This window comes from Pteropus alecto, unplaced genomic scaffold (genome assembly GCF_000325575.1).
Source record: "Pteropus alecto unplaced genomic scaffold, ASM32557v1 scaffold73, whole genome shotgun sequence".
In the NCBI taxonomy this organism is placed as follows: Eukaryota; Metazoa; Chordata; class Mammalia; order Chiroptera; family Pteropodidae; genus Pteropus; species Pteropus alecto.
This window is the reverse complement of record NW_006436284.1, coordinates 138,493-160,483: the sequence shown is the minus strand read 5'-3', so window position 1 is coordinate 160,483 and position 21,991 is coordinate 138,493. Positions and strand designations below refer to the sequence as shown.

At 37.5% G+C, this 21,991-nt stretch overlaps 1 protein-coding gene across 5 annotated transcripts; it reads left to right on the top strand.

Moving 5' to 3' along the window:
• The first annotated feature begins 1,975 nt into the window (after nucleotides 1–1,975).
• On the top strand, nucleotides 1,976–20,339 carry HMGCS1 (3-hydroxy-3-methylglutaryl-CoA synthase 1). 5 transcript variants are annotated; one of them, XM_006912438.3, is made up of 12 exons: nucleotides 1,986–2,129; nucleotides 2,838–3,004; nucleotides 6,883–6,941; nucleotides 11,824–12,281; nucleotides 12,598–12,723; nucleotides 13,270–13,434; nucleotides 14,594–14,759; nucleotides 15,589–15,759; nucleotides 16,220–16,326; nucleotides 17,150–17,275; nucleotides 17,483–17,646; nucleotides 18,585–20,339. In XM_006912438.3, the coding sequence occupies exons 4-12, from the start codon at nucleotides 11,834–11,836 to the stop codon at nucleotides 18,672–18,674; spliced, it is 1,563 nt and encodes a 520-aa protein (XP_006912500.1). In that variant the 5' UTR covers nucleotides 1,986–2,129; nucleotides 2,838–3,004; nucleotides 6,883–6,941; nucleotides 11,824–11,833; the 3' UTR covers nucleotides 18,675–20,339. The 5 variants fall into 5 exon arrangements, with proteins under 5 accessions (XP_006912501.1, XP_006912499.1, XP_006912500.1 ...); XM_015589845.2 differs by having other exon boundaries at nucleotides 1,993–2,129; nucleotides 2,796–3,004; XM_006912437.3 differs by lacking the exon at nucleotides 2,838–3,004 and having other exon boundaries at nucleotides 1,978–2,129.
• Nucleotides 20,340–21,991: the final 1,652 nt, after the last annotated feature.

Here is a 21,991-nt window from a genome sequence, read left to right as displayed (position 1 = left end):
CGATAGATGATTGGCTAAAGAAGCTGTGATACATATATACAATGGAATATTACCCAACCATAAGAAGAGATGAAATACTGCCATTTGCGATAACAGGGATGGACCTCGAGATAATCATGCTAAGCGACATAAGCCAGACAGAAAAAGTTGAAAATCACATGATATCACTTATATGTGGGATATAAACCTAAAAGCAACAAATGAGCAGGACAAACAAACAGAGACTCGGGGACATGGACTATAGACTAGTAGTTACCAGAGGACTATAGACTAATGGTTACTAGTGAGGTGGAGGAGGTGGGAGAACGTAGACGGAGTAAAAGGGGTCAAATATAGGGGGACAGAGGGAGGGTGAAGTGGGTAAAGGGGATCAAATTTGTGGTAGCTGAAGGAAACTGGACTTTGGGTGGTAAACATACAATATAATATAAAAATGTCAAATGATAGTGTACATCTGAAAATTATATATTGTATTAACCAATTTACCCCAATAAACAATTTTTAAAAAGAATGATATATAAACTGAAATCCCTAAACACTGGGGTCCCCTACTCACTGCCTTTCCATGTCTCTCAGTGTCCCTCTCACTGTCCCTCTTTCCATCCCGCCCTCAGTACTCTTTATCTCTGTCTTGTCTCTCTTAGTCCTTCTCACTCTTTGCCTCTGAAAGGAGACCACATTGTCTGTGGAATGTTATCCTTTTCCTAATAAACTTTCCTTTTGACTCTAACTTTGGTTTGTGTGTTGAATTCTTTCTATACTCTCTCTCAAAGGACTCTCTTCTTTCCATGCAGGACTTGGTCTCCCTGCCAACTCGGGGAAATTTGCCTTGTCTTGCATCACTAGTATCTATAGTGGCTAATAAATTTCACAGAACAGTAGTTATGTGATGCACAGAATCATCAGCATCCCCTTATTAACAGTTTCCAAACCCAGAGGGTGAGAGATACAAACAACCCTAAACCTCTCATGGTCCCCCACCAAAGTGAAGTATTATCGCTTCTTTGAGGACGAGAGAAAGCAGAGTCTAATTTAAGGCCATAATTGTCCTTTGGATTCTCCCAAATAGTGTTTCAGTGATTTCCTCACACTTGAATTGCTCCTATCTGTTTTCTGGGGAAGCTAGGTAGCCCTTATCCTGTGGATTATCTATACTCAGAATTATGGGGCTCCCTCCTGCTTTCATCAACTGTTTATTTGGCACATAGCACATAACAAGCTCAGAGGATACAGTGGAAAACGGGTCAGTCAGATGGAGCCCCTTCCCTCAGAGTCCACCCGCTAGCAGGGATCAACTTCCCTGCTCAGACAAAGTCCTTTCTCTCCTCACTGGTGCCTAACGCCACACTCTCTTAAGTTTAGTCAGAAAGAATTGCCCAAACAGCAGTTTCTTAAAAAGTCAACATAGTTTTGAAAAAAGGTATTTACGACTTGGCTATTTAGAATATTTACTGATTTACAAATTCTGGACGATACGTTCTGCTCCAACTTGTAATGCAGGCTCACTTGGCTGACCTGGAAACTAGAAAATGTTAAGATTGAATTCAAATCAAGTATTTCAGAAATCTAACAGGTGAAGCCTAACTCTGGTTGCTAGGCAACCTGACAGACTCTCGGGCGGGGCCTAACTTACCTCTCCCACACTTGACCACCTCTCCCCAGTGGTGGGACGCGGAGGCCCCATTGGCCCCCATCTCCTCTCACTCGGCTCCAATTGGTCGAAAAACCTCTCACTCCGCTCCCGTTGGCTCTCGCCGTCTCGCGCCGCTCTGTCATTGGCAGGCGGGCTCTCGGGCCACCCGACGTCACTCTCTCACCCCACTTCCTCGGCCCTCTGCCTTTGTCCCCGCCCCTTCCCCCGCCCTTCCAGCCCTGAGGGAAAATCCTAGTGAGAGGCTGCCTCTACTCTCCTTCCGATTGGTAGAAGCTGGACTGGGGGGCGGGCACTACCCGGCTACTCTGCCGGCCACGATTGGCTACTGGAGCCACTGTCCCGCCTCCCACCGACTCCCGGCGGTGCCGGAGTCGGGTTGGTGGGCTGCTATAAAGCTGTTGGCGGAGGGTAGGCGCCACATACTCCACCTTGGTAGCTCGCTCTTTTTCCTTCAGTACCACCTGATCACCTTTGGGTGAGTTCCCGGTGCAAAAGACCAGAGCTGGACTGCTGAGGGGCCGCGGGCGGAGTGAGGGACGGGAGGAGGCGGTGTCCTTGACTAGGCCCGAAGGAGTTCTGGCTCCGTCCGGGTCAGGGCGGAGGTGTGGACCTATCCCGGGAGGATGGGGCGCCGTGAGTTGGGGCCGTGCGGGGCCGCCCCTCGCAGGCACCTGGGGCCCACTGCGGCGGATCTGAGGTGGGGCCAGGGACCCTGGTGTGGGTAGGCGGGTTGCGGGGGGGAGAAGGCAAAGAACGTTGAAGACGGTGCCCGTTACCGCCGTGAGGGGATGGAGGGGGAACATCAAGAGGGGACAAGAAAGGAGCTGGGCTGTCAGGGCGTTCCCGGAGCCTTGGGTAAAAGGTGGCCACCAAAGGGTGGGGAAGATCACACTTAGGTTGTAGGTTGGCGGGGGGTGTGTCTTCCTGCCGCCACGTTTAGAGAGTTAATGGGAGAAAGGAAAGTAGGCAACATTACTTTTATTTTCAAGCTCAGGTGCAAGAAAGCACCACAACCGTGATTTAAAGCGCCTGAGTATTTGTGCTCTTGACTGCTTCGCTCTTTGCTTCAAATATCACAGATTCCTGCCTCCCACCTTCCTTCCGGCATCCATGTTTTTATGCCCATTTTTTAAAAAATTAGGGTTCTTCAGTGTTCTGACAACCTGTACCTCCCTGCTAATAGCTTCAGGACCAGCCTGACCTGTTAGGATGGTGTAATGGGCAGGCATCCACAGTCAAGGACTTCTCAAAGCGAAGTATATGGAGTCTTTGAAAACGTGTGTCCTAACTTGACCAGTGGTAGAGAAAGGATTGCTCTGACCCATCTTGGAGGAGGGATTTGGACAACAGGTAATATGAGGTGTCTGCTTGTCATGCTCGCCCTGTGGCTTTGGTCTTTGGTCTTTGGCTTCTTTCGATGCTCATTTCTGCTGCAGCTTTTCCCTTCTGCTAATGCTCTTGCCAACATGCTGCAGTAGGGTGATGTATTCTGCTGAGTAACGTCTGCTCTATTTCAGGAATGAATCATGAAAAACAATGGCAAGATAAATGACAAAGTTAAGACAAATAGTAGTTAACATATTTCCTTCTGAGTGGGCTTTTATTGCACAGATTCTATCAGAAGGCAGGTTGAAAGTCCTTAACATGTATCTGTGCCAAATGGTTTTTTGCAGCTTGAGACATCTAAGCAGTTTGTGTTCTTTCTTTGATCAAAACTTTATTTTAAAACTTCAGGTTTTTTTATGCATAAGGAGAACAGAATCAACGTGTCTTACGATAGAGGAAAAAAACATTTTGTTGTAGGTTTCTTCTAAATTGGAAGTTTTCCCTTTTTTCAATTCTAGTTTAGTTCAGTCAGTTCTAGTTTAGTCAGTAACCCCAGTTCTCGGAAGGTGTTTCCAATGGAGAGAGTTAAATTGGTGTTATGTTCAGGGCCATAGAAGTCCACTTCATCTTTTAAGCTAATTCTGGGCATTGCTTTTTATCTTGTTTACTTAAACATTCCTCCAGAATGTTTTTACATCTTATTTCCCTTAATTAGGTTTGATTTTTTTAAGACTTTTTTGATTGAGATTTTAGATAGCTTTTCTTCCAGGAAATACAAAACCCTGATATTGATATAATATGTTTCCTGGGTACCCTAGATTTATTTAAAATCATAATCCAGTGGGACTGAATGTGGGGCGATACAGTTGCGCTTGTGGATAGAGGAGCTTGATAGGCTGAATTTCTATTTAGTTTCATTTAGAAAGGACTATAGAGTCTTATAATTTTATGTTGGGTTACTAAAAAACCAAATATAGAAGCTGTGATATTTTTATGTTTCTCAAGAAGGTGATATAGATTAAAAAGGTTGAGAAACATATTACCCAATCTTATGCGAAGGTGGTAAGACTCAATTTCTAATTTATTCATCCTAATGCTTGGCACATGGTGGTGGTCACTTGCTGTCAACTGAGTATAGTTAGAGCAGTAGGGGAGCAGGTACTCTTTCAAGCTTCATTTTTGCAGGGTTTGTGATTGGGGATGTGTGCATGTGGGAATGATTGTAAGACCAACAAATGTTCTCTTCTGATTCCATTTTGACTTCTTAACATTTCTCAGGTTAGGATTTGAGAACAGTTGAAACCTACCATTTACTTTGAACAACAGCAGTAGAAAGCCAATTTTGTGGGAGCTTATTTGGTGCTGCAGCTCATCTTAAAAGTGATAGCAAAAAGAACTTACTAATGAGGGCTGCCACAAATATTTGAATCTACAAGATTCGTCCTCTAATTCAGGGATCCCCAACCCCTGGGCTGTGGACTGGTAACAGTCTGTGGCCTGTTAAGAATTGGGCTACACAGCAGGAGATGAGCAGCAGTTGAGCAAGTGAAGCTTCATCTGTATTTGCAGCTGCTCCCCAGTGTTAGCATCACCTCCTCAGCTCCACCTCAGATCATCAGGCATTCGATTCTCATAGGAGCACTGGTCCCTGGTGCCAAAAAGGTTAGGGAACAGCGCTATAATTGTTTTAACTTCAAATTCAGCCCCTCAAAAAATGGCAGTTAAGTGCTCTTTACTCTAAGGTTGCACAGGGATTTCAGAAGAATCAAAGTACAGCTTCTCTCCTGAGAGGAGTCTAGGAACCCAGTGTGGATAAGAAGACTGGCCATAATTAGTTTTCTATTGCAAGTAGAAAATATGAAGACTTTGGTGTGAATGACATGCCTGCTGTAGGAGTGCAAGGCTCTGGTTAGAAAACGCTAGGAAATCTTCCTGGAAGTAGTAGCTTAGAACAGGGCCTTGGAATATGAGTAGAACCTCTAATAAGTAGACCAGTAACTCTAGGGGGAGGCAGGGATGTTCATGTTTTTATACTTAGAGAACTAGACCAGACTGTACAGGTGTAGGCAAGACTTTCTTAACATCAGTTTTGCTTGCTTGCTCTTATGGAAGAAAGGCAGTTTATTCTCAATTTCCTGGATTTCTCTCCTGTAATAGTGAAAAAGATCATCAGATAATTGCTTATAGTTTATAACGTACTAAAATATGTACTGGATGAACTCCTCTGACCACCTGTTTGAATCAAGGCTGAGCCAGCAGGAAGAATTCAGAACACTGACTAAACCCCAGAAGAAGGCACCATTGCATGAACCTAGTTGGCTCTAGGCAGTCTCATCATTCTTCAGTTAATCTTTGCCAAACGCAAAATTCATGTGCTGAATTTTGGGAGTCTCCAAACATGCTTTTTGGTAACTTGCCCAGACCCTTAATTCATTAACTGCTTCCTGACCCATGCTTCTTCCCTCAATCACTTGCTCTGAAAACACTTTCTGTTAAAAATAAGCTGATGATAACCTGTTTGGGGACTTTGGCAGTGCTGTTTTAGTCAGAATAGAGAACACTTCTAGCAGCTGCAGAAGAGAATGGAAAGCCTAATCCCTCTCTGATAGACTCTTCCCCAATATAGCATTCACTGCCTGCAATGGTTCTCCAGGCTTCTCTTTTCCCTGAGGGCTTAAGTAGCACAGCCTCCTCTGTGAATCTGTTTTCCCTTTTATTTCTTTCTTTGCTCTAGTACCCACTCTCTCTTCCCTCCTTATCCCTCACTTTCTCTCCCTCTCTTCCCTCTCCCCCAACCTACCTCCCTAATTTAAATAATCAAAATTGAAAGAAGAAATATTGGCAGTTCAGGGGAAATTTCTTTAGCATAAATAATGTCAAATGCAGATACGTACATGGTTTCAAGAAGAAATATCACATTTTTAAGTAGTGTCAACATGGAGAGGGAATCATGTTTTCCCACCAGTAACAACTCGTACCTGTGGTCTGCTTAATTTTCAGATTACAAAAGCATAATTTTCGGCAATAAAGAAAATAGATTATTTTCTCAAAGCATATATAGAATACCTTAATCAGAAGTTTTTTGGAATGTAGTAGTCTTTTTCTATAAAAATCAGAATTTATTTATTTTGGAGGACGAGGATAAATGACACAAGAGGAACTAAGTTTGTAAAGAGCTCTAAATGATCTAATGATGTAAAAATAAAGCTTTATTAAATAGTGCCTGAATGTAGTCTCTGGGCAGATGCCAAACTGGCCAGTAATTAGAGAGCAAAGGAAACTGTTTGTTAAACATAGGAACTATTGTCTCAAGTAACAATCCAACAAAACAGATGGACTAGAGAAAATGCTCCAAAGTCATCTTCCATTTTATTTCCACATAATTTAAATGATGAAGCTTGATGTTTCTTTGCCTTGATACATCAAATACTTATCTTTTTAATAAAAAAAACTAAGGAGAAAGTCACTCTAAAAGTTGGGGAGGGCGAAGGTGGCCGAGTTGAAAACTAGGAGCATAAGATTAAATGAAGATAATAAAATTTCCTGGAAATGAGAAAATCGAGGCTCAAAGAGACATTGTTAACGCTGCAAAGTCCTAAGTGCAGAGCAAGCTCTTGAATGTATCTCTTTACTCCAGAAGTTTGTTAGCTTAGTACAACTTACTTTATTCCTTTTCCCCAATTCTTGAAAACTCAAATTTAAGAATACAACTCTCCCAGCATCATACTCGGTTCAAAGCCTGAATATGAACTTCCATCAATTGATTATAGAACAAATTCTGTTCTACACAATGTAATTGGACAAGAAAATGTTTATTTTCACTCACTTTGAATTAGAGTCAAATTATTTGAATTCATGTGGTAATTTATGACTTTAAAAAAGTTCTAATTTGAAATTCCTAGTGCCTGAAGGAGAAAACAGTGACAGACCTGGAGACTGAAGTTCTTTATCCATTACACAGGTATGGCATCCTGTCATGCTTTTAAAGGAAAGTGTTCTCTAAAAAAAAGAGGGGGGCGGATTTAATTTTTATCCTAGGGTAAATAACTATTCATATGCATCACACATTCTTAAAACCCCTTGCAATGTTATATCTCATCTTTAAATATTAGTTAATGCTATAACGCTTCAGCAGACTGTCTAATTTTGTGTTTTTTAGACTAATGGTTTAAATCTAGGGCTAATTTTAAAAATGAGTGTTCATTCATAAGAGAAAAAAAATCTAGATGAATATAACCACGCAAACTACTTAATCAGAAACAATCACAGGCAAGCATTTATACCAGTAGTGCTTTTTAAATTACAGCCTCAAAAGATAACATATCTGGGCTATGGATAGATTTTTATGATTATGTAAAATTGGACAGTGATTGCAAATTTACTTGAACCAATAATCTAATTATTTGCATTCATTGCTTTCCGTATTGCCATGGCACTCTTATGATTCTGGTTTTTTTGGGGGGGTGTGTGCTTCAATATTATGATTTCCTAAGTTTGTTATTGATTTTAGATTAAAAGGCTAGTAGGAGTTTATTAATTCAACATTCAACTTCTACTATATGCCAAGAACTGGGCTGGGTACCAGGGACACAAAGATGAACAAAATATAATTCCTGTTCTCTAGAAGCTCCTCATCTAGTACAAAGAGGCTGACCCTAAATAATAGAGAAGAAACTTAGAGTAATTTTAAATAACATCTTGGCAAAAGTCAGATGTGCATTTTGGAAAAGTTAGCCTAGGGCAGGGGAGAGAGTGAAGGTAGAGAGCTTACTTAGGAGACTGGCATCATACTCCTTGAGATTAATGCCGAAGTCCCTCCCTTCCCCAGCCACTGAGGGGCTAGGTCAAGGCTACCCTTGTGTCAGCATCCTCAGCTGATTTCCCTGCCTGTCCTATCCCCCCTATCCCCCTGCCTTTTCCAGTTCCCTTTCATTCACAGATTTTAAATATTCTCAGGAGCATATTGGTCCCTTTTGGTCCCTTTTGTGTCCTAGAAAATAGGACCTAGAGCTTCTTTTCTCCACCAGAGGGAGTGAGCCTTCACTTTAGAATAGACTTAGAGTTCTGTGGTAAGTGTTCATTTTCCCTCCTTTTTAAAGATGAAATTTAAAAAGAAAATTTACACATTTTATCATAAATACAGAATTCTCATCCTGCTTAGACTTTTTTTCTATTGTGACTACAATGCTCTGAAAAATAGTGAAATACCTTTTTATCAGCAAAAAATTAAAAAGATATGCAGGTAATTTTTTAAATTGTCAAAATTTAAACTTCATTCTATTTAGAAAATTTTTTTGTGATGATTAGAATAGCGAATTATTAACCAGAATATCCCCATTCTCTGTGGGATTAACACCATAATATGAAAATCTCAGATCTTTAGCTGGCCTTTATTTTCCTTTTTCTAATATGTATGTGGCCTACTTCAGAGAGCATAGGAGAGCATGCACTTAATAGGATAAAGATTACAGACCAGAAACTATATCAAAACTTTTTGTTGTTCGAAATCCCACAGAAGCAATTACTTCTCTGTATTAATTTTTCCCTTTCCCTTCTTAATCTTACTTTTCTTCATTTTCAACTGAAAGCTAAATATTTCACGTTAGATGGCTTTTTACCAAGAGTATAATGAAAAGAGCCAAGAGGATAAGCAATATTGACAATGTAGAAATTTTTCCCATACCGAGATCAGAGTCATGATTTAATTTGATATGTATAGGTTATTTTAGTTAAGCTACATTTTCTTTCCTGAATGAAGCAAGTCATTTAACCTCTAGGAGGTTTAAGAATAACACTTTATTTTGTAAGTGCCATAATTCAAGAACTAGTCAGTTATAGTAAATGTGATACATATAGATTAATTTTGGATTTAAGCCTGGCATTATAGCTTTTTGTAAACTTATTTATACCTTCAGAAGATTATATATACTAGTCCGTTTTATTTCCAAAAACATTGCAAGCTTTTGGGTCAGGCAAGGAAAATGAAACTGTCCTTAGCATGTTTAGAGCAGTTGGAAGAGCTCAAAGAATCTGAAGGGTAACCTTGTGGAAAAGGCTGGGAAGGTTGGTTAATCCTACTGCCGCTGCTCTAGTGATTTAGAAGCTAGTATATAGGAGAGATTCCTCTTATAAGTATATGGACTAGTCTTTTTTTTTTTTTTTAAACACTGGTTGTAGAGCTCTTTTCTGTGGACTATGCAGAAGACAGTCATATTTTACTGTAAACTTAGAATCTGTATAGTGACATTAGATAGTCCTTTTATGTCTTCATTTCAACTTCATTGTAGCAAAGTAGATTATAAAATTGATGAGTTTGCGTGGGAGAGGGGAAAAGTAGAACAAAGTGGGGAAGTGCCTCTGTTCACTTAGTGTATCCAACAGTGAGCTGGTCAAGTCAAAACAGTTGAGGCTCCAAATCTGGGAGTCATCGTAAACATTTCCTTCTTTTTCTGACGTTTAGTCAATCACAATTTCTTCCAATTTTTTGATTCTTCCATATTTTTGAAGCTCATGCAGTAATTGCTCTAGTTCGTGACCTATGTCTTATCTGCTCTATCAGCTTCCTAACTCAAATCCACTCACTAGACAGCACCTAATATCGGCATACCAGAAACTTTATGATCTGATCCTACCTGATCTACTCATTGGACTTTAAATTTCACTTCAGTAAATTAGCAAAATTTTTATAGTTCCTTATAGTGTGCCTTTGTTTATGTTCCACCCTGTTGAAAATCTTCCACCACCATCTGCTCCTGCAGAGCTCTACCAATTATTCCTATTCATTCCTAAGACTCAAGTCAGGCACCAGTAACTGAAAAGCCTTCTCACTCCTCCCCCAGCCACCAGGCTGGGTTAGGTAATTCTCCAAAACATAATGTGACTGTCCATGTTGTTTATTATATTATTATTTGTTTTTATCTTACTGTCCCACAAAACAGTGAATGTTTGAGAGGGCAAAGATCATCTGTTAAACTTATCCCAAATGTTTGGCATGTACATGTCATTGTTCAATGAATAGGGAAAATGTAAATAAGATTCTAGTATTTAGAAGGAAGATTCAACCGGTATCTCTTAAGACTTTTAACTTAGATTGTGTGATTATATTTCAAGGTGCTTATTTTTTAGGTTGATGACCTATGGGCTAAGTGTAGATTTCATGATTTAAAATTAGCCTTTCTACTTCAGATATTCTCTCAAGATTTTAATAATTAACTCACCGTAGTAGTAGTCTGTAATTTCATTATACCTAACACTATTCCCAAAATTTGCAGTGGCAGAAGACATACGACATAAATATAAGATTTGACTTTTCATTGTTAGGAGTCAAATTATTGTCGAATTGGCAAATGCTGTAGAAAGTTAGTGAACCAGTTTGACCCAGGTAAACTCTCGTAAGCCAAGACCTTTATGTCAATGAAGGTCTGAAATTCGGCCACTTAAACAGCACCATCCAATTATGTGATACCTAAACAGGAAATTGCACCACTCTTCAAAGCCTGACAGCAGCATTTCTCTTGACTCCTATGACATGTGCATTTTGGTTAGACTGCTGATGGAAGTACTCAAGTGCGATTAGAAGGTGGGAAGAAGTAGCCATCTTGTTTGTTTGTCAGTGGCAGCAGCTGCAGTCTCTGGGTTCTAGCTCAGCAGCAGAGGGGCTGGCTGGTACTGGTGGTTCCAGCAGCTTCAGTGGAATGCAAGCTCATGGGATCTGAATAACTGCCTGCCTTTGCTCCTGTAGCCCGGCCAACAAGTTTGTAACCATTTCCCTGTATTGAATTCCCTCCATCTGTTTGAAATATCTAGAATAATTTCTCTTTTCCCGATTAATACAACTGCTATAGAAATTTAGGCTCTGGTAGGTTATGTGACTTGCCCATAGGCACATAACAATGACCTTGATCAGCTAGCACTTTTTTTTTTATTGTTGGTAAATAAATCTAGACACTACTAAAGGTTTACAGTGTGTCCAACTTTTTAGTGCTCATTTTAAAAAAGAAGGGGCAATTTTAGGAGGTTATTTCATAGTTGGTTGCCACACTAATATGTGGATTCCAGTTTTGAAATTTAAATCAGAGTTGTTTTTTCTAATTTGGAAGCTACGTGATACCTTGTGGTTTTATGATCGTTATTGCCTATATACTAGCTGTAGAAAGTATAGAATATTGACATTTGACCCTGCGATAGGTCCTGAAACTTGTCTTTCCTTAAAATTTTAAACATCTGGGTTATAGGTAGGGGGTTCTTTGGAAGGGTAGGATTATAATATGAGAGGCATGTACAGATTGGCTTGGCAGACTTCTGTAGGATGGCTTTTCTACTTGCTGGGATTATTTAGCTCTAGATCAGTAAAGAATGCATTATTGTTTGATCTAACAATTTTTAAAATCCTCTAAAGTCAATAGCTGTGAATAATCAACATACCTATAATGAATGAATGAATGACTTATTTAAACTTCTTTGGGTGGCCAGGAATAGATCAGGTACTTGAATTCTAATTTGTGGGCCACATTTAAATTGTCATTGTATTTCATCTTATAGTTCTTTACAACATGGAAGAATCTAATTTAAATATTTTCTTCTAATAATCGTGTTTTAAATCTAAAGATGTCTAGTTTGGAGGAAAGCCTTTCTGAAAGACAACAATTTAAATAATAGTATTCCATTCATACTATAATTGCTAGGTCCACATATTTTTAAATGACTGCTATAAGTAAAACATGCTAAATTTAGAAACTAATATATCAAATGATTGTTGAACTCTTAATGTTTTCTCAAGTTTGAACTTGACAACCTGCAATTTATAACCTGAAACAATGTTTTTTCTATTTTTCTTTCTGAAGCTCTTTCACCATGCCTGGGTCACTTCCTTTGAATGCAGAAGCCTGCTGGCCAAAAGATGTGGGAATTGTTGCACTTGAAATCTATTTTCCTTCTCAATATGTTGATCAAACAGAATTAGAAAAATACGATGGTGTAGATGCTGGAAAGTATACTATTGGCTTTGGCCAGGCCAGGATGGGCTTCTGCACAGACAGAGAAGATATCAACTCTCTTTGCATGACGGTGGTTCAGAATCTTATGGAAAGAAATGGCCTTTCTTATAATTGCATTGGGCGGCTAGAAGTTGGAACAGAAACGATCATTGACAAATCAAAGTCAGTGAAGACTAATTTGATGCAACTCTTTGAGGAGTCTGGGAATACAGACATAGAAGGAATAGACACAACTAATGCATGCTATGGAGGCACAGCTGCTGTCTTCAATGCTGTTAACTGGATTGAGTCCAGCTATTGGGATGGTATGTTGCATGCCTTTATTCCAAAGAAACTCCTTGAGGATGAATAGGCCAAAATAACCTTTTAATTAATGCCATATGCAAACTTTTATCAGTTAAGCTTCTTTGAATATATTTAGGAAGATAGCTATGACTTTCAACTCATCTGAATTACGAACTGTTTATCGTGTAGGACAAAATCATTAAAATTTAATCAGACCTTTTTTCTTTATCAAATATGGGAAAAGCATATTCTGGGGAAAATTTCAGTTTACATGTCTGATATTTATAGTGTTGATCACTTTCTTTTGTACTAATAAAAGGTTTTTTTTTTTTCCAGGACGGTATGCCCTAGTAGTTACAGGAGATATTGCTGTATATGCCACAGGAAATGCTAGACCTACAGGTGGGGTCGGAGCTGTTGCTATGCTAATTGGGCCAAATGCTCCTTTAATTTTTGACCGAGGTGAGTATTTGGGAGTTGTGTGTGTGTGTGTGTGTGTTTTAATTAGCACAATATGCTGAGAAAGTTGAAAATAGAAGCTAGCACTTACCGAGTGTTCATTCAGTGCTAGCACTGCCTGCTAAATGCTTTATACGTGTTATTGTATTTAGACTTCATAGCAATTGTATGAGGTAAGTGATGTTATTCCCACTTTATAGAGAAGTAAAATGGGTTTAAGTAATAGCTTAATAAAGTAACTTGCCTATAGTCACATAGTAAGTGGCAATTTTAATTTGTTTTCAGTTCAGTAAATCAATTGTAATCTCCCAGTCAGATAAACAAAACTTGAATGAAAATGTTGTATATCAAAGGAGCCTTGGGCCTGTCCATGGATAAGATTATATGTTGTTTCAACTATATATTGGTGGCACCTTCTGATTCCTACACTGCAAGTGGTGAGAGTTGACTAGATAGTTAAGAAAGGCCCCTGATAATGCAATATGCTCACTGACGTACAAACATCAAGAAGCAGAAATACATGGACATCTTCCTTTTTGGTTTTAATAGGACTTCGTGGGACACACATGAAACATGTCTATGACTTTTACAAGCCTGATATGCTTACTGAATATCCTGTAGTAAATGGAAAACTCTCCATAGAGTGCTACTTCAGTGCATTAGACCGCTGCTATTCTGTCTACCGCAAAAAAATCCGTGCCCAATGGCAGAAAGGTGGGTTTTGTTTTTTTGTTTGTTTGGTTTTTGGTTTTTGGTTTTTGGTTGTTGTTTTTTTTTTTTTCATTTTCCTTGGCTTGGTATTTACTGAGGATGGTATATGTTCTGGGTGTCTTCAGTGAGAAACTGCTTCATGGGCATCCTTCATTAGTGTCTTTTAACCATTTTTTTCTCACCCACCAAATAGCATTTTCTCATAGTTTCAGGGAATGTGTGATTTAGGAAAAGAGGTAAGCTTTGGAAATGAGGTATATCTCTGCAAAAATACTCAGGTCGACTTACCCCCAGTAAAAAATAAAAAGTAGGGTAAAAGAAAATAACTTGAATTTTGTTCATCTTCTATGAGAGGTATTTTCACAAGATTTTAGCTTGCAACTGTTATCTAGAGAAAACTGTGGTGAAAATAACTTACTGAAATGTGATTATCCTCCCCCCACAGTCTGTTTGCACTCTACCTGTGAATTCATATGTTTTTTTAGTGTCATCATTAATCTCCATCCTTAGTCATGAAAAAGTTCTTGAGGTACTGAAAAGGACAGTATTTCGTGCTATTAAAAGACACAATATCATATAAAGTATACTTTTTCCATAGTCCAACTTTGCTTTACAGAGATTATGAGAGGATTAAAAATAATATTCAATAACAGATATTCAGAAAATTAGTGGCTCTGGATAAGAAGTATTCTTGTAGTATGTAAAATGTCTTACTATTTAATAGCATATATTTAACAGTACAGTGATTTTCTAACTTTTTATGAAGACCCACTGTAAGAAATACGCATTACATCGTTTGTGTCTCCTAAACTCAAAAGTGTTGTGAAATTACTTATCCATGCTGCAAGTTATGCAGTTTGCTATTTTATCCTTTATTCTATTTCATTTAAAAAAAATACTGGCCCTGATTCACTAAATTGATTACACAATCCACTAATGGGTTACAACTCTTAAGTGTGAAAAACAGTAATATATTATAGTATATATTGTTCTTTCTATGGATGCTTTTTGATATACTTTAAACCCATAAAAATATTGTACTATGCAATATATATTTACTTGCTGTTTAAAGATATAAAACCATCCTAGCCCTGTTTTAAAACTAAACTTCAAAAGTTAGTGGCTTATATGAATTTAACATTGCTTTGGATTTCTTTTTCAGAGGGAAATGAGAAAGATTTTACCTTAAATGATTTTGGCTTCATGATCTTCCACTCACCCTTCTGCAAAATGGTTCAGAAATCTCTAGCTCGGATGTTGCTGAATGATTTCCTTAATGACCAGAACAGAGATAAAAATAGTATCTATAGTGGCCTGGAAGCCTTTGGGTATGAGAAGTTGTTATGGTTTTTTCCCTTCTGTATGAGAATACTTTTTATGTTAAACTATTTTTATACAGTTCTGAAAATTTTAGAATTAAAAGGATCTTAGAAGTCATCTAGTCTAACTTACTTATGTCATCAGTGAAGAAACTGAGTCCCAGAGAAATGGTGACTTACTTACATGAATTCTTTAGTCATTGTACTCATATTTTCCGATTTCTTCTTTTTAGCTCCTTTCCTGTTGTCACCATGATAATATAGCCCCACAAGTGCCTATATTTACAGTAGCCTCTTAACTCTTCTCCCTGCCTCTCTCTAGCCCCTGTGCCCCATATCTATTCTGTACATTGCCACTGTCAAAGTCTGCTGTCATATTTCTCACACATTTTTTTCTTTAAAGGCTCCTTAGCATGCTATGATTTTTAAACTCATTCTGTTTCTCCTTGCATGTGTCCCTTCTCCATCTGATAAAATTCTACTCAACTTTTAAGACTTGGCTCCTGTAATATAATGACTCTCTCAACTAAATAGACATTTTCGTAGACTTAAAATAGTAGTATATTGTTTGGTGATAACAAAGCTTTTTAGTGGGTTTGTTAACCTATTAGAATTAAGTTGTCTTAACGTTATAAAAAACGTTATAAAAAACATTGAGAAAAAGGACTGAACAACAATTACACTTTCCATAGCAGTTAGCATGTTGTTATTTGGCTTTTAACAAATGGGAAAATAGAATCATACACACTTGCAGATTAGAATACTGATTGCGTACAGTAATATAATAAGAATATAGTCTTTGAACACTGTTTAACTATCTTGTTTACAAATCTTTCAGGGATGTTAAATTAGAAGATACCTACTTTGATAAAGATGTGGAAAAGGCATTTATGAAGGCTAGTTCCGAAATCTTTAATCAGAAAACAAAGGCATCTTTGCTTGTATCAAATCAAAATGGAAATATGTATACATCATCAGTGTATGGTTGCCTTGCTTCTATTCTAGCACAGTAAGTATAAATTTCAACTATTTAACTCCCTTCATTTGGGGAGTGTTAGCATTCTAAGACCAAATTTGATGCCAGGCACGTTAGTGTCATGTCACAGAATATTTTATTTCCAGGCTCTTTAGCCTATTTTCCATTGACTTGAAGGATACATGGGGTGAGGCTACAGTTATTCCAGGGTATTTAATTTCACACTAGCTTTTCTGGCTACTGTTCTCATGGTTTTATTACTTTTGACCTTCAGTTGAACCATAAATCCCTTATTGACAAAGTAACTTATTTGAGCCTCGTCATTCTCAAGGAGATGGAAATGCTTGTTTCAGTCTGCTTACCATAGTGATAAAGCTTTAGGTTAGGTCTCTAAGTCTATAGGATAAATTTTTATTCCAACTCCTCATAGCTTCCTATACATCATAGTTTTAGGTCATTTAAACTTCTTAGTAACTTTTTCCTCCCTACACAGGTTCTCACCCCAGCAGCTGGCAGGAAAGAGGATTGGCTTGTTCTCTTATGGTTCTGGTTTCGCCGCCACCCTGTACTCCCTTAAAGTTACACAGGATGCCACACCAGGTAAATACTAGCCTTTCAACAAGAATGTATTGAGAACCAGCTGTGGTAAGGTCAGTTCCGCAAGCTTCTCAAGCAAGCACTTGAATCTGCTCCATATGTTATAACAACATTTTAATATTCATTACTTCTTCCAACATAGCCAGATTTTTACTCTCTAATCTAAAAAAATCCATCTTAACTGGGTAAAGGGCAGGACTATGTCTGAGTTAGGATATCTTCTCTCCTTCCTTCCAAGTCAGAAAAAAAATAGATCAGCTTAAACATTTTTTGACTTTTCCTTTTTTGGCAGGTAACTTTATCTTTTAACTTGTATTTTAAGGATATATAGTCAGGGGAAAGGGAAGCATATCTGTTTGATGCAGGCAGCTTTTGAGGTTTTACTCTAATGATTGAGTCTGATCACATGAGTAAATAACATCAAATAATTTCTCATTTTCTCATATCTAAATTATCTAATTTTTATAGCTTTATGGTCTTGGCTATATTTAAAGGAACTTCTTTGCTTTCTCTGAGCTAGAAGGAGCAAAAACATGGAAAAAAACTAGTGGTAGACTTGGCATTACATTAAAATGTATCACGGATTGACTATAGACAAGCTATTTATAGTTTTAAATCTCATCTATTTCCTATCTTGTCTACTGGCTAACACTGAACAAATGTTTAGTCAGAGGTCATAGGAAGCTTTGTCAAACAGATACCTTATCTTTTAACTAAACAATAGCTAGTAGTTCTAAAAGGAATGAAAAGGTTTTTTTTTTCCCCCATTTGGCAACATTTTTTTCAGGCTATTTTTGGTTTTTTAATGTTGGAATTATTATTTTAGGGTCTGCTCTTGATAAAATAACAGCAAGTTTATGTGATCTTAAAACAAGGCTTGACTCAAGAACTTGTGTGACACCAGATGTCTTTACTGAACACATGAAGCTCAGAGAAGATGCTCATCTCTTGGGTAAAAATATTGTTGTTAATATACATAAATATACACCCAAAAGTATATTAGGGGGATATAACAATGTGTTATGTATAAGATAAATATATCTAGCTATCTAGGCTATATTCAGTATTAATCTGACGTTAGTGAAAATTATAGGGAAATATGCGACTTGATAAGTCACAGGTCATAACTAATTTCACATATTCTCTGCCTTTTCTTTAGTCAACTATATTCCCCAGAGTTCAATAGATTCACTCTTTGAAGGAACATGGTACCTAGTTAGAGTGGATGAAAAGCACAGAAGGACTTATGCCCGCCGCCCCTCTCCAAACGATGACACCTTGGATGAAGGAGTAGGACTTGTGCATTCAAACACAGCAAATGAGGTAAATAAAGCTCATTGCATTTGGTCTTGGGCTTTGCCGGGTAAAACTACCATCCCCAGATCTCAGGGTCTAGGGGACCTAACTAATTAGCAACTCTAAGGAATGTCAATAAAGCACAGTAATTCAGAGCAAGGGCTCTGGGATTAGATTCCAGCTGTGCCATTTTCCAATTATAGAAAGTGGTTTGTGCTTAAATTATTAGCATTTTAAAAGTTCACAGTAAATACTGAGTTTTATTAATAGTACCAGAAGTTAAAAGAAGACAGACCTAAAGAGAAGGCTCATCTGTGGTAATGTCTTGGTGAGAGATGAAGTAGAGAAGGGTGTTGAGACCCTCACATCTCTTCTCAGGTCATTGTCAGATCTACCTCCAAAATTATCAAGAAGTAATATAATAGTTATGTTTTGAATTCCTGTCATATGCTAGGTACTTAATTTACATTTTTCTAATTTAATCCTTATAAAAACCACCTTGAAATAAATGATACTATGCCCATTTTAGAGATGAGGTTGCAAGAAGTTAAATGACTTGACTAGGATCATAGCCAGTCTTCAAATTGAAGACTTTATAACCTTGAAGTTATTTATCTGCTCGTGACAAATTTGGTGAATGCATAGTCTTGCTTCTTGCTATTATATAAATTAGGTAGCAGGTCAAGCTACTAGTATCTGAGTTGAGAATGCAAGATGTAACAAGTAAAATTCTGTGTCTGGTGGATCTCAGTGGCCTTCCTCTCTCTTACTACATTGCTAATTGTATTAATAAATTCACTATAAGGTAAAGGAATGGATATTTAGTTCTCTATAAAAAATTACATAGAATATACTATTAGCATAAGCCTCTCCAAAATTGTTCTCTCGGTTTTTCCGTTGGAACTTCAATCAGCACCATGACTCTTTAAAACAAAACATGAGATAACTTTTTTCCTTGGTTTTAGCATATTCCAAGTCCTGCTAAGAAAGTACCAAGACTCCCTGCAACAGCAGCAGAACCGGAAGCAGCTGTCATTAGTAACAGGGAACATTAAGATAATTCTGTGAGGTAGAAGACTTCGGTGTGGGTTGGGGTGGGTGGAGTATGTATGGAAATGGTTAGGAATGGGATGTCTGGGGACAATTTTAAAGGATTACATGTTGCTTAAATTTTTATGTAACTGACATGGAGCCTGGAAAACTATTGTGTCTTTGGGAAAGTCTCTTTGCTCAATTTGCTAATTTGCTTCCTATTGTGGTCTAGCCAATGCCTAATGTATTCAAATGATGTTAAGGGCTCTGTAAAACTTCATACCTCTCTGGCCATTTGTATGCATGAAGCTTAGTGTGTAAATGTGGTATGATGAATTGTATGCTTCTGGCAGAAAAAAACAGAGGTACTAGTTCTACAATTCTAAGTTTTTTAAACGTGTAGGAATTTTATACTTTGAACAAACAAGATTACTGAAAGTACCTGTGGTTTTTGAAAAAAAGTTTCTAGGTTAGGGGATGTGGTCTTAAAAGTGGCATGCACAAACCCTGTTTGAAAACGGCAAGACAAACATGCTCTTTTTCTAAAATTTATAAATATTGAAGAGAGAAGAATTGGGACAGTAACACTGGTTCTGGAAAGTGGAATGTTGCTTTAAATCCAGGCTAGCAGTGATGAATTGTGAACAGAGCTGCTAGCATTGAGCCAAACATCTGGTATAGACAACATGGCACATTTGGGAGCTGTGTGTGTAGGTCTAGGTCTGCTCCTGAATCAGTACAAGGTGGGTTATGCTGAACAACACTGAGATGTTACTGGAATGTGTATATGAGGAAGTTTGCTGTTGCAGTCCTTCTTTGTACCTTATTTTGAAGAATAAATAAAAACTTTTTCTTGGTTGCCTTTTAAAAATTTTAAACAAAAAGGAACAATAGAGACAAACAGTTGTTAAGTTCTGATGCTTCAGTGTTATAAATTCAACTTAAAAGACTGACAACTTAAATTCATGGTGTTAGTATTCTATTCCACTTAAAAAAAAAATCTCTTCAATGAAACTAAAAAGGTAAAACTCAAGTTTTTACATAGTATGACTGGCCAAACTGAATATTCCACTTCATGATCTGGAAGTAGGATCGATAAAGCATTTTCTCAGACTTTCACCTTAAACTATCACATGGGATGAATAAGGCTGGTTAGACAGTTTCGTAGATCTTTTTGGTGCTGAACTATGACATGAGCCTTATAGATTGTAAAATAAAGATAATTGGAACTAATGTACAGAATTAAATTTTTTAAATTTTGCTTTAAATTCTGTGAAGTTTCACTTATCTAAAATAAACAAATATGAAATGAATGTTTGAAATTACAAGGTAATATGTAATGTAGTGTTTGTAAAATACTCTTGTCTAATATTAACCAGTGATATTTTGATTTGTACAGTTATAATTTGCTAAAATGACTTCATTTTATCATCCACTGATGTAGATTAATAATGTAAGTTCAGATTTAAAGATTGATGGGAAAATGTGCATGTAATACTTTTGCAAGTATTGGGAGTTGGGTATGTTTTCAAAAGAATAATTTCACTTTTGAGTGTCAGAAAATGGGTTTTTTCAAAGTCTGTTACCAGCAATGGGCAGGCCTAATAATGCTGGCACAGAGAATTAACTGTACGCCTTATGAATAGTGAGGTGAGTAACTATGAATAAAATTTTAGAGAAATATTTCAGATACTTGAGTAATCCTTTTCCCTCCTGAACTAATATTTAGGCAAGAAAACAGTTAATTCGCTATTTTTAAATATGGGCATTCACTCATTCAGTCATCAACGAACATTCAAAAACATGTAAGCAAGGCACTCGCTTAAGTCAGAAATAAAGATTTACAAGATATCTGGTTTTGCCTTCAAGGAACAGGTTATTTGTCTAGAATAGAGGAATTTATACTGATAATTAAGTCCCAAGTTGGATGGTAAGGGTGTATGAAGTTTGCTATAAATCTTTCTGAGGAGAGTTACTTTGTTTTCCTAGAAACAATTTAAGATTAAAGATTGGCAATTGAAGATTAAAAGCCAGTTTTATAGCTGACGTAGAACTGCTTCCTACCAGCTAGGGCGCCAGCTTCAGGGCTGCATGTTGCTTATGCTCCCACGGGTTTTACAGGGAGAATTTTTGCGTTAGTAAATCTGTAATCTCTAAGAGTCCTATCAACTCTTGATATGAATTAGGAATTAAACCAGATTAATTTCTAGTACCGATCGGCTCATATTTTGTCATGTCGTATCTAGATTCAATACTTAGTAACAATTTCTTTTATTTTCTGGGCCAGTCTGCTATCCCTCTGGGTCATTTACAAAATAAGGCCAGTGTTCTCTCTCTAAGGTTATTTTCACACATTCTAGAATCCTAATTAATATGACTTTAAAAGTTCTATCCTTCCCCTTCTTATGGGATTTATGTACTTTTTTCTAACTTTGGGGTTTTTCTTTATTTTTATGAACACTAATGAGTAAGGCCAAGATTAACACTAGACAAAACTCAAATAGATGCAAACAGTTAATTTGATCTTGTGACTTAGTTGAAATACTTCATCTCTTGTCTGCTGTTTGAAATGTCCTGAAAGAAACAGTAAAGTGGGAATCAACAGAGCAAGAAATGTAACAGGATCTTTAAATAATTTAGAGCTATGCGATCTTGACATAAAAGTGAATACTTTCTTTAAATTTTCTAGCAATTGCTCTCAATTGAATCATAGGTTCCCCTTTTTTTTTTAATTTGTGGTAAAAGAAAATAGATGACCTGTGATTGATCCCCCAGCATCCACTCTCCAAATTAATATAAAGGCAGTAATATGATGATGAATGCCAATCTTCAGGGAGTTTCGATATCAGGACTCTAGCATATAATAAAAAATGCATTTGCATTTTAAAAGTTTACAGATAAAAAACTGGGAATTCATCTTTTATTTATCCTATTTTGTCATTGTCCAGGCATACAGTAAAAAAAAAAAAAAAAGTTTTATTAATTTTGCAAAAGCCTCCTTGCCTTCATGTTTTTCACATGCTATTAAACTAGCATCTCCAACCCATCTTGGCAAAACCTTGTTGATCTTTGGGGTCCAACTCAACAGTTGCTTCCTCTCTGAAGGCTGCATTGACTACCTTATTTGGTAGTAAGCACTTTTCCCCCTATGTATCAAATTTCTTATTCAGGTTCGCAAACTCCTATGTATCTGGTCCCTGCCTCCTGCCCACTTCAGCTCAGTGCTACACTCATCCTGCCTTTCATTCCTCAAATATGCCAAGTGTATTGTAGCCTTAGAGACCTTGATCTATGCCTCAGAAACCTTGAGACCCACTTCAGACCTCTGCCCTGCCTTCTA

Coding starts and splice junctions, on each gene's coding strand:
- HMGCS1 (XM_006912439.3), top strand. CDS start 11,834: ATGCCTGGGTCACTTCCTTTGAATGCAGAAGCCTGCTGGCCAAAAGAT. Junction 12,724..13,269: donor TCCTTTAATTTTTGACCGAG/GTGAGTATTTGG, acceptor TGGTTTTAATAG/GACTTCGTGGGACACACATG. Junction 14,760..15,588: donor AGTGGCCTGGAAGCCTTTGG/GTATGAGAAGTT, acceptor CAAATCTTTCAG/GGATGTTAAATTAGAAGATA.